This window comes from Petaurus breviceps, unplaced genomic scaffold, assembly GCF_028583685.1.
Source record: "Petaurus breviceps papuanus isolate PSGF00001 unplaced genomic scaffold, PetGlider_PUasm1.0 90895, whole genome shotgun sequence".
In the NCBI taxonomy this organism is placed as follows: Eukaryota; Metazoa; Chordata; class Mammalia; order Diprotodontia; family Petauridae; genus Petaurus; species Petaurus breviceps.
Genome location: NW_027187372.1, coordinates 6,270,661 through 6,288,506, shown reverse-complemented (window position 1 = coordinate 6,288,506; position 17,846 = coordinate 6,270,661). Strand labels below are relative to the sequence as shown.

The 17,846-nt window shown below is 34.4% G+C and overlaps 1 protein-coding gene across 1 annotated transcript in view; it reads right to left on the bottom strand.

Moving 5' to 3' along the window:
- HMCN1 (hemicentin 1) overlaps window positions 1-17,846 on the bottom strand; it is a 514,591-nt gene that overhangs the window by 268,013 nt on the left and 228,732 nt on the right. Inside the window, exons 12-14 of the mRNA XM_069074427.1 lie at window positions 6,686-6,827; window positions 4,986-5,113; window positions 3,532-3,645 (exon numbers count right to left, since the gene is read on the bottom strand). Of these exons, the coding sequence (XP_068930528.1) occupies window positions 3,532-3,645; window positions 4,986-5,113; window positions 6,686-6,827 (384 nt within the window). The remainder of the gene's footprint in view (window positions 1-3,531; window positions 3,646-4,985; window positions 5,114-6,685; window positions 6,828-17,846) is intronic.

Sequence of the window (17,846 nt, the reverse complement as noted above, 5' to 3'; positions counted from 1 at the left end):
TTCAGTTTACTACATACAGGTCAGACATGTATATATTCTTTCTCTCCTTCCTTTGTTTTTATGAGAAAGAATATATCAAACTACTTCAGAAACTTTTCACAAGAAATTCTAGATACGAATTCTAGAAGCAATACATAATCACAGTAATAGAAATAAAGTAAAGATAACTTTCTTCATCTCTAAAATGAGACCACTGGCCTCCATGATCTCTGGTGTTCCTTTTACTTCAGAAATTTTCACCTTATGATCATTTAATCCACCATTTAACACGATGTCAGGAGAGTAATTTAAAACTTTTCTTTGGACTTATCGCAGGGACTCAAAATTTGCCTATTTATAGTGCTTATTCCTTCATTTGATTAAGCCCCTAATTTTGTAGCCTATGCTTAGTTCTGACCTTAGTGGATAGGGAGAACAGCTGGTCATCTTCCTTTATACAGAACCCTTCACCTAACTCAAAGTCACAAGAGTAACCTAGTTAAATAAACTCAGTTACTTTAATGTCTCCTCAGAGGTCCATTTTTGCAACATTTTAAACATCTCCCTGATTTCCTTTTGGACCATGTCTAATTTTTTCATGTCCTAGAATAAAGAAGCTGAGTGCTTGGTGGATAATCTGTAATTCTGGAACATGTCATTGCTTGTCTGACTGAAATAAAAAAGATACTTTTTTTTCCAATAAACTATTCAATTAGAATTTTCTGGAGAAGAGTTGATGGAAGAAAAAAACCCAATAACTTCCTTATGGCTAAAGGAAGAAATGGAACATCTATCCAAAGGTATCTATGGGACTATTCTCAGGTTCTCTTTTGTTGTCATTTTTTTCTATCCTCACTGCGCAATGTAGAATCCAATTACCTGAAGGGTTCTAGGAAACAGTAAATACAAGAGTACTACCTAAGAGAGCAGCCAGTAATCTGGGAGAAACTTCTTGGCCATATGTATTACTTTGTGTAGATGCTTGATAGAATCACAATAACTTTTCTCTAATTTAGTTTGCTGTCTTAAAGAACACTCATTGTGAATGCTATAGATATAATAATCAATAAAATCAGTTTCCTCATGTGTTTTTTTTAATTCTGAATGTGTATTAGGGATTAACCTACTTTTTAAAAAAAATACAGCCTTTATACATTGTTTCTTTTGGATATAAAGTAGATTTATAATATTTTTCCAATTATTTATTCAGACATTTTTGGTCATTACAAAATAATTTGTGCTGAGAGAAACCAATTGAATTAGTGAAAACAATTAGAGAAAAGCTCTCCCTTCAGAGGAAATGCCATTATAAATATTTAATTCACAGGACAAAGGAAATAGTGTTGCCCTTTTCTATCATTAAATGTGTTTGTTTTCTGGATGAAAACTTTCTTCTTTTTACTTCATGTTTCCCAGGGCTCGAGGTGAATTCATAATTTTATGGTTATGACATCAACTTGTTACTATGGGAATGTTTGGGCTATAACAAACAGAATAATAACAATAATTCTTTGAACTGCTTAACATTTTTCATCTGAGGATTACAAAACATTTCACAAATACTAATACCAGTAATCTTTTCATAGAGTGCTTGTAAGGATACTTTGCCTTCTCATATATATGGATGCACTAAAACAATAAGAAGTACTATTCCCATAAGCATTAGAGAAAGACAGAACTTGAGTTCCTGCCTCCAAGCAGTTCTCTCATCACAGGATCCCAAAAAGGGGCCAAAGGAGTGTAATTCTATTATACAATTACAGAAAGTATAGAGTTAAGACCACCCAGTCATCTTACTCAAGAGACCTAGGTTCCAGGGACTAGACTCTGCCACTAATTTTCTGTGTAACCAGGAGACATGTTAATTCTCCTCTCTGGCCTTCAGTTAACTTGTATATAAAATGAATGAATTAGATGAACTCAGAAGTTCTTGAGGTGTTTTTTTCATGTCAGGAAAACCACTGGTGAAATCTATAGAACCCTTCTTAGACTAATGCATTAAAATTAATAAAGCAAACCATCTATATTGAAATGCAGTTGTCAAATTTATTTTTTCTTTTTTAAATGTCACAGACCGCAGGTTAAGGAACCCTAGACTAAAAAATGTCTAAAGTCTCTTATCTCTAATAGCCTGTGATGGGCTTAACAATTTAAGTAGCACAATACAAGTTATAAATTAGAGTACGAAAGCAACCAATGTATGATAAACTCAATAATAAAATGCCTTTCTTTTCCCATAAAAGACTTTGAAATTTCAAGTGATACACTTGTTTAATGGAAAAAAAGGGTGGTTAGGGGAGGCTACGTGGCGCAGTGAGTAAAGCACCGGCCCCAGAGTCAGGAGGACTCAGGTTCAGTTCTGGCCTCAGACACTTAACACCCACACACAAAAAAATAGCCATGTAACCTTGGGCAAGTTACTTAACCCCAATTGCCCTCCAAAAGGCAAGAAAAGGGGGGGGGAGGTTGGCTAGGTGGCACAGTGAATAGAATTCCAGCCCTGGAGTCAGGAGGACCTGAATTCAAATCCGGTCTCAGACACTTGACACAATTACTAGTTGTGTGACTTTAGGCATGTCACTTAACCCCATCTGCCCTCCAAAAAGCAAAAAAGAAAAGTATTACTATGTAGCTGAGCCTTCCACATAGCAAACTGCATATCTATTATCTAAAGATTAGACTAAATAAGTCTAAAGACTAAAAGCAGGAGTTTTCTTCTACAAATAGTGAATTTTTTCAGCTACAAGGACTCATGGATATAAGTCCATATCCAAGAGTTATGATCTACCTTGGTGGATGAAGTTCCATCAGAGATGCAGCATAGAATGGGAAATGTACTAGGTTTGTAGCCAGAGAAATTCCATAGATCTTAGCTCTGCTATTTACTAACTATATGATCTTGGCCAAATAATTTAATTGGACTTCAATTTCCTTACCTATAAAATGGGGAGATTGGACTAGATGGTCTCTCAGGAACTTTTCAGATCTACATCTATAATCCTATGATCATGATAATTGCAGATTCTTGCTTTTTATATAGCACTTTATTATGACAAGATACTTTATACACATCTACTTTGAAACTAAGAACCCTAGGGAAGTAAGTGATGTGTTGTTATTCATATTTTACTGGTGAGGGAACTGAGATTCTAAAAGGTAGTAACCAATTCTCCTAACCCTGAATCTAATATTCTTCCCACCACACTCTTCTGTTTCTCTAAAGAAAATAAACTCAAATTTGTGAGGATATTTTAAATCTTGACTATGGTATTTCTGGAGAATATGCTACAATACAGGAAGGAATCCTAAACTAACAAAGAGAATGTTCAGCTGGACTAGCAGAGAACTTTTCCGTCTTTAATTTTCACGGTTCTATAATCTATACCAGATGTGAAGTGCTGAAACTTAAGAGTTCAAAACTTTGAGCTCCAGTCACCACTGAGGTCATAAACACATTTTTATGGTGCTGCTAAGTCTCACACCAAAACAAACTTTTAACAAATCATTTTTTAAAAAAAAGCAAAATGAAACAGATAAATTTAACAAATGTACCTTTAAACCACTTGACCTGAGGCGAGGGAACACCAGTGGTTTGACATTCCATAACTGTTGTGTCCCCCAAGGCAACCAAGAGTTCACTCTGAACTACACTCAACTTTGGAGCATCTGAAAAGGAAGAAGGTATATAATATAATCAGTCTCTAGCACAGTGGGTGCTCCAAAATATTTTCAGAATGAATAAATGAAGAACTGTGTTAGTACCTGCATAATTAAAAACATCAACGTGAATGCACATAGAAAACAACACATTTCTAAGGTAAAAATAATATATTTTCCCAAAGAGATTAATACAAAATTATGAAATAGATCTCAATAGTTTTAGGCAACACATTTTTTTAAAGCTCCATTAGAAAATAGTAGAGGGAAAGAATGAAGGAGACAAGAGTGATCTTTGAGGGGGAAAAAATCCTTAAAATTTTGTAATTGCACACATATAACTATAGGAATAAATTAAGTAGAAATTTGAGAATTATAAAATATGAATTATAAACTTTTCCATCTTATTTTGATGCTGTTGATTACTAATTATAGTCAAAGAATTTGTATTTTCAGAGAAGTGAGATTTACAAAGCATCACAGGTTATTAGGAGTTTGTTTTTTTAAAAAGAAGCAGTAGGGGCCGGCTAGGTTGTGCAGTGAATAGAGCACTGGCCCTGGAGTCAGGAGGACCTGAGTACAAATCCGGCCTCAGACATTTAACACAAAAACTAGCCATGTGACCCTGGGCAAGTCACTTAACCCCAATAACCCTCCAAAAAAAGCAAAAATTAAATTAAAGTAAATTAAAAACTTATAAAAAAATAAAAAGAAGCAGTAGCAGCATAGAGACTACAAATTTATAGAAGAAAAAAGTTAATGGCATAGTATCATCACTATTCCTCCTAGTCAGTAATTACTCATTAGAAAATTAGAAACCCTAATATATCATTATACATAGAGCTCTAGGCTTGAGGAGCTTTGTGTAAGAAGTGGCAAAAGAGTCAACAGAAGAATATGTAAGTGTTTAAACATGAAGTGTTGAAGGTTAATGATTGCTATAAAGCCTACAAGAAAAATAAAATGAATCACATAAAATGCATACAGTATTAAATAAAATGTCATAATCCATCTTAAATAATGGCAGAGATAATGGTTTGAATGAGTAGAAAGAAAGAAAGCTGAATTCATCTACTTTAGATGTGTAAGATTAAGGAATATTTGAAACAGCAGGGTGGATCAAAGAATGGGCCAAGCATCTAAAAGTTTCCTTGGCTAAACAAAGTATCCACTCACAAATGTTAACATTTTAACAAATTATATTTTGCATTTCAAAATGTAAAAAAGTCTAAAATATGTACCTTATGATTATCAATTGCTATAACGTAATAGCATTTCTATAATTATATTTATTATTACTTTTTATCATTCACTCTTCTTTATTAGTCTTCTAAAAGATGTATACTTGCCAACATATCTTAGAGTAGAAGTCTGTTTGTCTGTCCCAGCTGAGTTACTAGCCAAACATCCATATTCTCCTGCATCTTTGGGAACTGCATTTTTTATAATCAAGGTACCTTCTGAGGTCATTCTATACCTGGATGAAAAGAATATCTTATATTACATTCAACCAGAGACACTGTGATACAGCAATATCATCACACAATGTCTTTAATCAAAGGAAAGAAATGTATTTTATGGACAATATATGGCAACAAATGTGGACGATCATCTGTGTTACCATTTACAGACAGGATAAATGAAAGCACCTGGCACCCAGTGCTTAAGAGTCTAAAATGAGTTAATGATGGCCCAGGGATACAGTCTGGCTTGAAATGCTAGATTCTTTATGCCAAACCCAAAGTAATGGGAGCCCTATGGTTGGCAGCTTTGTTGTTCATGTTCCACATGTTCATTATACCCTTGAAGTGTGGCAGGATTCAATGGCTTTAAAAAACTAACAGAGTATAAAATGCTTATACATATAGGATGAGAAAATGAACACTCTTCTCACAATGTCTGCATCCTATTTCATTAGTGCTAATTGTCCTTTTTCTTGCTCCTGTATTGACTTTCAGAGAGAAAAAAGGATACAATTCCAAGAACATTACCAGAAATGGAATCAGTAGACCTGAATCGTAATGTTGATTATATGACTATTAGCTATGTACTCTTGGGCCAGGCCCTAATCTCTAGAGAACTGTGACTTTCTACTCACATATAATATATGAATATTAAAACTTATTCTATGAACCTCATGGCATTTTTTTGATAATCAAATGAGACTGTGAATGTGAACAACCTTGTAAGCATAAAGCTCTCTATAGAAAATGTGTCATTATCAAATTTAGGACCTTTTCCTAAATAGAGCTCTCAAAACAATAGCACCTTAAGATACATTATCTAAATGATATTAAACATCACTTACCACCTAGCAGAGTTTCTGACACTTAGCAGTTACTTAATAAATGTTTATTGATTATTTGAATAAATATGTTGTTAAGAAGTGCATGTTCTCTACTTAACTTGTGACCATAATATGAAACTTTATAGGACAATTCTGAACGACTCCACATGTTGGGATTACTGAGTCATAGGATTAGGAACTGAGAGTTAGAAATTACTTTAGAAGCCACTGAGTCCAATCCCCAAGATATATAGTCAAAGAAATGGAGGTACAGAATGGTTCAATGACTTTCCAAGGGTTTTGTTGCTAGTACATGTCTAAGGCAGGATTTATACTTCCTCACTCCAAACTCCCTTGCTCTAAAAATTCTCTGAAGTCATTCTTTGTTGTTTTTCTGATTGCATTTCTTGCTGTGTTTTGGGAGTTTCTGAAAGTGCTAACTAAGACACTATCTCCCTTAGTTTCAGAAGGTTAATAAAAGGAGTTTCTCTTAGAGCAGAATTTCTTAACCTTTTTTGTGTCATAGGACACCCCCCTTTAGCAGTCTGATGAAGCTTACAGTTTTATCATAGTTTTAAATGCATAATATAGAACAGAAAGGATTACAAAGGAAACTAATTATACTGAAGTACAATTATATATATATATACATGTATATAAGTTCACAGATACTTTTAGAAATACTTGTTTTAGGAGTTTAAAAACTATCTTCACTCCTTAGAAAATGAAGCATGACCCAAGAGGGTAATACAATGGCAGTACCTGTGTGAGCCCATGATAAATAGGTCATTATAAGTCCAGACTGTTTTTGGTTTGGGGTAACCAGTTGAAGAGCACATGATGGAAACCTCAGACCCTGTTGTGAAAGACTGATTCTTGGGCATGACTGTAACTTTGGGTGGCTCTGTAAATGAAAAAAAAAGTAGAATAATAAATATGTACAGTCATATCATCATTAAACAAAATCTGCTATCAGGTATGACTTTTTTTTCTTTTCTGTTTAGGTATGACTTTTTTGCATGCTTCTGTCATCTGTTTTCCATCTTCTGAGATAATATCTGGAAATTACTAAGAAAACCTGTACTAAATGTTTGTTGTTTTTATTATTGTTATTATTGTTACTGTTGTTTCAGTTATTATCCCTCACCCCAGTTTGCTATTCTTACTGCAGTCCCTAGAAACTCTTAATATGGTCCCATTCAATGACTGATTCCCAACTTGGACTGGGATTGATAAAATCAGGGAAGCAAAAGACCTTAGCTCTTAAGATCAACTTGATCTTTAGTTTGTGTACTGATTTTCCATCCTTTTCTGACTTTTGGAGTTCTAGCTTTCATCCCAAATCATGGATCCTAGAAAATTTCAAAATCTTGTGCCTGGCATTCAATGCCATCCAAAATATGGCATCATCATATCTTTATAACCACACCTCACAATTCTATCATCTAAACCTCTTTGCTCTACTCAAAATGGTCTCATATATGGAATGTACCATCCTAAGGCCATGTCTTTGCTTAAATTTTTTCCTATTCCCTGAAACACTGCTGAATTATTACTCATTCTTTAAAGTCCAACTCATATGTGAAAGGGAAGACCCTGAAACCTCAAGGCAGCAACCATCTCCCTTGGCTCTCAAATCAGACATTCTCTATACTATGTTTGTTTGATATTGGGTATTTCAGTCAAATATATTTATGTCCTTTTCCCCATCAGACTGTAAGTTTCATGAGGTCAAGGACCATTCCATATCTAAACTTTGTGTCTGCTCCAGTATCTATCATAGTTTTATGCACATTTGTTACTTAATGGCACTTAATAAATAATTGTAAATTTGTACTTAATAAATGAATAAATCTGATGCCTGGATATTTTGACAATCTATTTGTGATAGAATCCCTCGTGAAATGTGATGCTATTGAAAAGGATGTTTTACAAAAATTTTCATTAGAGAAAATGAAGATTACTATGGTGTCCAATTGGACCTTTACAAAGTACCTGAATATAAAGAATAAAGAATTTCTTCCCTTTTTCCTTTTCTGGTCTCTTTTTATTATCCTTATCATAAACAAAAATGTGATGCAATAGAACGAATGTATACATGCTACTTCTGCAGTGTTGAGTAAGAGATTAGATTTGGCCCCTTCCCTTTAGCAGGTTGTGCCATATTCTTTCTCTCTTCTTGCTTTATGTTGTATTATTCAATTTAGGAAAACCTATTTGGGATTGTTTTCAGAACTGTGGGTCTCACTGGCAGTTCTATGAGCCAAGGTTGGTTCTCATTCAACACAGGCATGATATCCACCATCTTGCAAACAATGGGTGTTTAATAAATGTTCACTGAAGAGAACTGAACTGAATGAAGAAATAGGAGATCACAGACTAACTGGTTATTAAGTTTGAATTATGATTCCATCTGGGACACATCAATTCTGAGATACTGGAAAACTGTGCATGCATATGTGGGTGTTGCAGGGAATCATTCTTCAGAAGAGTAAGGCAAGAAGGGATGTTTCTTGTTATTTCTTGTTTATCAAGCACCTACATTGTGCTAAAATTTTGAAACAGAAAAAGTACTTTACGTGGCCAGCTTGTACTGGCACGATAATGCTGTTGAGTTTCAGGAGGCTTTCAGGACATTCACCCAAATGTGATCCCATAAGCTGCTGTTGCCTATCCAGCTTATTATTCCTGAGCTTCTCTGGCACTGGTCCCAGCAATGACTGTACTCCCACCCACTACAGTTCAGATATCAAAGTGAAAGAAAACATCAATTACCCACACCAGGATGCGGAGAGCTAAAAGGTCACTCTGCAAATAAAGAGGGGATACAAGGCGCTGCTGAGGGTCACAAAATAAGTATGGATGCAATGCACAGATGTGATGACGTCACCCCACAGAAGGTGAGAGATCCGCTCTGGCACTAGAAAAGATATTACTGCTGACAGAAGGAAAATCAAGGGGGAGGTAAGGACATAAGAAATAAGAGAGAAGTCAATCCGGATTAGTGAGACACACTAGGATGATGCAATGAAGCCCTTTCCCATTTTTCTTCTGCTTTTATTTGATTAGGTTAAAAGGAGAGTGGCTGTGATTGTTTTTCAATTGATGAAGATACCCTTTTCCTAAAGACCCAACTTGGATAATTTCTCAATTCATTTCTCATTAGTGCTCCCACCTGAATCAGTGGTCCACTCAGCTTAACTGAGGGAATTTCAATTTTCTTGTAGCTCTTCTGAAGACTGTTTAAAAAGCAACAATGATGACATGTCTTATGAAGTAGCTTAGGATCTGAAGAACCCTAGGACCTATGGCAGAGTCACAAGGGTCTGACATGGCTGAATGACTGAAGACCAACAAGGACTATGTGGGAAAGTGGAAGTCACAGTGCAAACCTGAGCACTGCCACTTATGTGGGCAACCCTGGGCAAGTGACTTAACCTGCACAAGCCTCGTTTTATCATCTGTAAAAAGAGAGATGAATTAACTGGGTTCTAAGGTCCCTTCTAGTTCTGAATCAATGATCCTACAATTCTACTAGAGCCTTTCTTTTCCCACTAGCTGAATCCTGTCATCCCTGTCTCCATTATACCTCTTGTAAACATCTCCATCTATTTATTCATGCAGCTACCACTGTGGTTAGTCAGGCTTTCCTCATTTCTTCCATAGACTATTTCAATAGTTTACTATTTGGTCTCTTAAATCAAGTCTTAGACCCTACCCCTCCAATCCATCCTTCACACAACTACAAATGTTACTTTCCTAAAACACAGTTATGACAATACTACCCCAATTCCTCCTATCTGACATGAACACATTATCATCATCATAACTAAAATTTACATGGCACTTACTATGTGCCAGGCACTGTGCTAATAAACACTTTCCAATTATTATTTCATTTCAAACTCAAAATAACTTTGGGAGCCAGTTACTCTTATCTTCTTTTTACAAATGAGAAAACTGAATGAAACAGAGGTTAAGTACTTGCCCAGGGTCACACAGTAAGCATTTTAGTCTGGATTTGAACTCAGGTCTTCCTAATTCTAGGTCCACTACTCTATCTGCTACAGCACCTAATTGCCAACAAAATCCAGTGACTCTCTCATCTCAAATATGAACTCCTCTGTTCGCCATTTAAATTTCTTCACCATTTGGTCCCTTTCTATCTTTGCAGTCTTCTTAGAAATTCTTCCCCTCCATGCAGTCCATAGTCCCACTCTATGGGCCTACTTGCTTTTCCTCATATACAACACTCTCTCTCCTTCTGCATGCCTGCACTGGCTGTCCTCAATGCCTCCCTTATCACTTGTGCCTCCAAGAATTCCTAGTTTCCTTTAAGAATCACTGCAAGTACTCTCTCCTGCAAGACACCTTTCTTGGTCTCACCAGTTGCTACTGTCTTCCCTTCTAAAGTTCCATTTTATCTGCTGTGCATGTATCTCGCGTATATCTATATATAGGGAAATGCTTTCTCCCCCATTAGAATGTAAGTTCACTGAGGGCAGAAACTGTTTGACTTTTGTTTTTTGTTGCATAGTACATGAATAGCACTTAACAAACAATTGTTTAAGGAGTGACTGATTGAAAATATCAGATAGGTATGGGCTCTCATGACTAAAAGGGAAATTGAGAAAACGTGAAGAGTATCTTTTGTTTTAGTTCAACCACGATTCACTTGGGATTAAAGAAGAGAACTCTTATTTTTCCTACAGCAGAATCCATTCCACTTTGCTGACTTTTAAATAAATATCAAAATTAGGGTCATCAGGAGGCAATGGAAGTCCGGAAACCATGTAATGTGAGGAATCATCTTGGAGAAACATATTTAATTTATTTCATTGTTCCTTCAACATTCCTCATACTAGTCTACTTCTTTGCCTTTGCTGTTTTTTTCCATCTGTCATACCCTTCTTTCCCAACTTCATCTACATAATATCTACCTATATTAAAGGCAAATTAAATGCTAACTAATACATAGAGGCTTTTTTTTTATTTCCACCCAGTATAAAATTATTATCTTCCTCATTGAAAGTCCTTTAGCATTTTTATGTTTGTAAAATTGTACTCTAATAATCAGTTATACTTTATTATTGTGCTTTAATGCACTTTAATATTCTATTTTGCATTAAATGATTTTTCCAATAAGAATGCAAATTATTTTAGGGTAAATACCTTATCTTATTCTTTTTTGTTATTTCTTACAGAATCTATGTATAGTGCACTCTATGTGTTTTTGAATAAAGAAATTTATAAGGAAAAAAATTAATTTTATTATAAAAACATTTGAAGAATCTGAATAAGGAAATTGAAATATACTTATTTTGTATGTCTCTCAAGGGCAAAATTGGAATCATCATGTATTTTATATATGTGTGTGTGTGTGTTTGTGTGTGTGTAGTGACTGCTTAAGTTTATGTATTGATATACTAACATGGAATATCATATATTTTATATATATATTATATATTTGAATACTAACAAAGGTATCATGTCCAATGACAGAAGATATACATGAGTATACATATGCACATATCTATATGTGTCCAAATATATATGTACATATATATTTACATTTTACTATTGTTTCATTAGCTATGATTCCTTTAATCATAGTATATTGTCTCTGCTAGTCTTTGTTGAGGGCAACTATAATTTTTATTGCTTTATCTGAAACCATGATTGTAACTCTTGCTTTGGAGGATTCACTTAGAATAGATTTAATTCCAACCCCTTACTTTAGTTTTTCCTGAAGGAATCAACTTATTTGGTTGTTTTCTAGTCATTCTGCAACACCCTTCACGAGTAAATTTTAATTATTGACATTTAAGGTGATAATTGCTGTCTCGCTTTTCCTCCATCAAATTATTACAGAAAAAAAGACTTAAAATTGAAGAGCTTTTGGAGTATAGAATTTGGGATCAGAAAAGATGAGTTTGAGTTCTAGCTCTACTACTTTGTGTGACCTTGGGCAAAAGTTCTTAACTCTCTATGCCTCTGTCTCCTTATCATGAGATTAGACTCAATGACAGTTATATTTTCTTCAGTTCTCAATTCATGATCCTGTTCTACTAACAAAGAATAAAATGCTAAAGCATTAGGTGAAAATTCACTACATCAAAAATTACTTTTTGTACTCTTTGGTTTATGAGGTATTTATTTACAATGTACTTTAACTGTGAATTTGTAAGAGCTGTATTTACCAATAAAATACATAATTGCACAGCAAGTAACAGTTATATTCCAAATTATTCACTCAGAGTAAACATTGCTTTGCTTTACCCTATGACTCAGTTCCACATACGGAGATCATAATGAAATCAATTAAAATCTCCTTAATGAAATAGATATGTCAAAGGGGGTAAGTGTGGATATTCTGGTGCATAGTTACTGCCATCTACAGTTGCAACACAAGTATCTTGCAAAATCTCCAACACACTTGTACAATTTGTTGTAATATTTAATGACACCTGTTTCAAATAACTTCAGATTTGCAAAGAACCTTTCCTTCAAGGAAGTCAACACACACTGATGCCATCCTTATTTATCCTCAAATTCCAGCTCATTTAAGCTGTATGCTACCCTTGTAAAGCATTTTCAAATCTAGCGTGACATATTACGTGAACAATGAATTACACTACTTTAGTATGTTTCACACATTTTCAGCAAATATCACTAACATGATGTAATTTCTAAATTGTCAGGATGAACTAGTTTAAGAAATCTTTTGGGGAAAAAATCCATATATCTAAAACTGTCAACTTTGTAGATCCTAAGTCTTTCCATGTGAATTTGTTTTTGTGTATTAATGGAAAATAATGTAACATAGGTCATAAATGGAAAAGAAACTAATGATTTGGCAGAATCTCAAGCTGCTGCTTTGATAGCAATGTCATTAAAATTGGCACCCCAAACTGAAAGATTAGCAACCCAACCCTTTCTTATAACCTATTATGTATATTTTAAAGAATAGTCTACCAAGTCCTCTTTCTAGCAATAAATCAATACTTATTAAGCACCTATTTATGACCTAAATTGGCAAAGCATTATGGGAGAAACTGAAGAAGCATAAGATATGTTAATTTCCCTCAAGGACCTTATTATTTAGTTAGATAAAGCTAGCATAAACAGAAAAGTAAATAATTCAGAGCAGGATGTACTTGTCCTGAATTATGCAGTATAAACAAAAAGTACTTTTGGACTGTGTAAAGAAATCTAGAAGAGCTAGAGAGATCCAGTAAATCTTTTTTGAAGGAAACAAGGCAAAGCCACAGAGAAGTCTGACTTGAAGCATTAAGGGAATTCAAGATTTCTGAGCCAGGGAAATGTATCATGATTTAAAAAAAAAAATTGTCCTATGGGAATATAACTGATTACAGGAAAGCACACAAACACACTACTATAAAGCTATCAATTTGAATTATTTGGAAAGCAATTTGGAATTGTCCAAGAAAAGTGACTATACATTACACCCTAATATAATGATTCAATTACCAATAGGATACCTCAAAGAAGCTCAGATATCCAATATATGAAAGTAATGAAATATTACTGTAGTAAGATATGTGAAATTCAGAGAAATATGAGATGATTGCTTTGAATTGACGCGTGGTGAAATAAGCAGAACAAAAAAGGATAATATATTCAATAACTGCAAGAAAGACAAGTATAGAAAAGTTGGGTTGAGTAACGAAAATCAATAATGGTCCCAGAAAAATAGAGAATGAAACAAATGCCTTAATACTGAGAGAGAGGTGGAACCACTGCCAGGAATGGTCCCTGTATAAGGTATTTTTGTTGAACTATTTCTCTTTGTTATAAGGTTCATTTTGAAAGGGGTTCTAGAAACAACTTCAATGTAAAATCAAAATTGATAAAACCTTTAAAAATGTATTAGAGAGGGGCCATCCTGGAATCAGGGTGTTGGTACTCCTCAAGTAACCTAAATGATAAAGGTCTTTATAACAGAGATGACAATGGTGAGAAAGGGGCAGACGCAAGGGAGATTTTGGAGGAAAAGCCAACATGTCTTAACGATTAAATATAGGGTTTAAAGGAGAAGGGTGAAGCCAAAAGACACCCATGGTTTTGGACCTAGATTACTAGAAAAATAATATTGACAGATTTAGAGGAGTCAGTGGTAGCCTGGAAGAACTGGTTCTTAGTAGAAACCAAAGGTTTTTAGACATGTTCAGGCAATTACAAAACATTTTTTAAAACACTACAAGCAATTTTTAAGTGCAGGACTAAGGTCCAAATGAGAAGATTGGTATATGAATTTCTGTGCATAAATATAGTTACATTTGCACATAACTATAATACATAGCAAATACTTTACTAGTAATAATGCCAATACTTTTGAGAGAAAATTCAATAAAAGAAAGGCAAAATTTACCATGGAATTTTAAAAATGTAATTATATAATATGAAATGTAATATATGTAGTATATGTTAAGATGTATTTTATATATTATAATAATCAGCATAAATCATATACTATGTAGATCAGGAGAAAGATTCTCCAATTTTACCCTCTTTTTTGAACCATAAAACGGATATCCAATTGTATATATTTCAATGATCATTTATCAAGCTTTTACTCTGAACAAGACATCAAAAACTACAAATGAAAATAACCACTTCTCTACTGTTATCAAACTTCTATAAACATCTGCTTTAAAATGTATGCCAGATAAAATGGCATACTAGAAGGAAACATTCATACCATTTTATATATTGGTACTCTAACCATTGTAAAGGAGGTTGCTATTATTTGCAAACACCAATTAAGAGATATGTTTTCAGTTTTGTTGAGTAGATTTCATTATATACATGAAAAATGACTACTTCAATCTCATGTTGCTATCAGTCATTACTATCATCATTATTATTACTACTACTATTAGCCAGCATTTATATAGTGTGTTAAGTTCTTCAGAGTGTTTTACAAGTGTTCTCTCATTTGACCCTCACAATAACCGTATGTGGCAAATGCTACTATTTTACAGTTAAGTAAATTATAGCAGACAGCTGAAATGCTTTGCCAAGGTTGACATACAGAAGTGTCTGAGGCTGAATTTAAACTCAGACTCTTGACTTGAGGTGTAGTGCTCTACCCACTGCAAAACCTAGCTGCCTACTAATTGTTATAATGTAACAGATACTCTTTTTTCTTTTGCTTTTTGGAGGGCAATTGGGGTTAAGTGACTTGCCCAAGGTCACATGGCTAGTTTTTGTGTTAAGTGTCTGAGGCTGGATTTGAACTCAGGTCCTCCTGACTCCAGGCACTCACTGTGCCACGCAGCCGCTCCTATAACAGACACTCTTCAGGATGTAAAACACAACACTCAAACCATGGTGACCATCCAGATGGATATGTTTATAACCCAGTATAAATGTATTTTATGCAAATATTTCATTTTGACCATTAAATATTTATTGGATACCTACTGCCCTCTCAGCATGTGCTAAATCCTGGAAATACAGTATGACATGGCTCCTACCCTTGAAGAGACTTAGTGATACAAAATATGGAGTGAAAATGAGAAAAATTACATTTACTATAGCAAAATGCTAAATTATGGTTACAAGAATCCAGGCATTGAGGTGCAGCAAATAGAGTAGTAGAATTAGAGTCTGGAAGACCTCCTCAAATATTTACTAATTTCTGACCACGGGCAAGTTGCTTAATCTCTCTGAGTGTGTTTCCTAGAGGAAAACAAGTTAATGACCCCTGTAAGCGTCACAAAACAGAGATGTTCAAAGGCTCAAATGAAATAATGCATTTAAGCCATTTGAAAACTTTAAGGTGCTATATAAATCACAGGGTTTTTTTTTCAGTAAAGGAGAAGTCTCTTGAGACATTTTTATGGAGGAGATAGGATTTGAGCTGTATTTTGAAGGATGGGTTTTACCCTTTGAGAATGAATAATAAGTTAGATTTCTTAGCCATTTTCTGATTTCTCTTAAGAATACTAATGTGATAAAGCTGATGGCTCAGTGGATAGGGTGACAAGACTTGAAGCTGGAAAAATATGAGTTAAGAGCTTGTCTCAGACATTTACTGTGAGAGCCTAAGAAAGTCACAACTTCTCAGAGACCCTGTTTCCTCAGCTATAAAAATATAGTATAGCACTTAACGAGGAGGGTGGTTGTGAAGGTCAAGTGAAATATATGAAATATACTTTGCAAATCTTAAACCACTCCATAGACATTGGCTGTTATTATTATGATTTATTATTGCCATCATGAAGACAATCAAGATAGGGCAGGGACATTATTTTATAAAACAAATTGTCCACATTTGCTGAAACAAGGAGAATTATCAGTTAAATGGTAGCCATGCGTGACAGAAGGAAAATAAACATGGAATATCACTCCTTTCTGAAGCAAACCATTGTTTTATGAAGAGTGTTCTAAGGAGATTTTGATTCTGTTGAAATTTTCCCCTGAATTTTGTTCAGTTTGTTTTCTAATTTATAGAGGAGGGACAGCTTGGAACCTTATCTTATACAAAAATGTTCACAGAAATCATCAGATAATAACAAATGCAGATAAAAAGCTGCAAAGAGGAGATATCCCATGAGCTATTTCTTGGTTCCTTAGTTTTCTTTTGTTATTACTTGCATTCCAGCAATAAAATCTGAGTAAATACTCCCAACTTTGTTTAAAAAAAAAACACATACGCAAACCTTATGCTTTTGGCATTTCTGAAAAATCTAAGAAAACTGGTTCATAATGGTTTCCAAATTTCTTCTCATTTGTGGGATAAAAAAAATAACAGAAACAAAACCCCTAAACTCTTATTTCTCCTAAATAGATAGAACAGCATAACCTGCTCAATGAGAAAGTTGGAAACTATTGATTATTAAGCTTGTAAACCTGTCCAATTTCTCTTAAATCAAACAGTACTCAACAGTCTGTTTTAGGACCTCTGACCCATCCTCCAATCGTCTGCATTTCCTGTGTTAACTTCAAAAAGTAATGTAATGACTATCATTGAGCCTGCTGAGAATTGTAATTAGCAGCTGTGTGCCATTGTAACAGATGTGTACCTACTGATTTAGATCATTTAGTTTAAAACACATTGACATTACTCTCAAATAAAGAATTTAACTTCCCTTTATTTCCTGTTCTGAATAGGAAGATAAGAGACTCCTGTTAGTCATACTAGTAATTTTTAAATTAAAACTTTGGGTATATGGAGAAACAAAATTAACAATTGTCTTATCATAAGGCCAATTTATAATGTACCAACATGCTCCAAGAAATTTTTCTCAGCTTTCATTTTTTTTCTTTACTGTTTCTTAAGGGAAATAGCAAAATGAAACATTTTAGCATTTCAAAATGTATACTAATATAACCTAGGCTGGTCTGGGTAAGCAGATTGTATTACTAGAATTTCTCTAATCATCTAGTCTATGACCTATGATCTGAATATTTTTCTCCCATGGGTTCAACTTACAACTTCTAGAACATTTCCTAATCCTACAGCCCCTTAGGTCATCAAGATTCTGGACTAAAAGTTTCCAAATCAGAGCTCCCTTGGTGATACAGTAGAAAAAGATGGGGACACAGTATAAAGAAATTGGAAGAGAGACAGACAAATATATAAAGACACACATATGTAGACAGAAACATAGAAATGAATATAGACAAGCCAGGGAGCAGAAGGGAGAGATGAGAGAAAAGAAAGAAGAGAGGGACAGAGGAGAAGTAAGATGGAGAGGGAAAAGAAAAGGAAAAGAGAAAAGAAAAGGAAGAGGGAGAGGGGGAAAGGAAAAAAGGAAGGAGGTGGAAGGAGAGACAGAAACACAGACAAGATACAAAGTTCAAATGGAGGAAGATGGAGGAGATGATGCCTAGAAGAATATGGAATTCACTGATTGGTTAACCAAGGGTCTCTCTTCTTATAATGGAGTGTCAA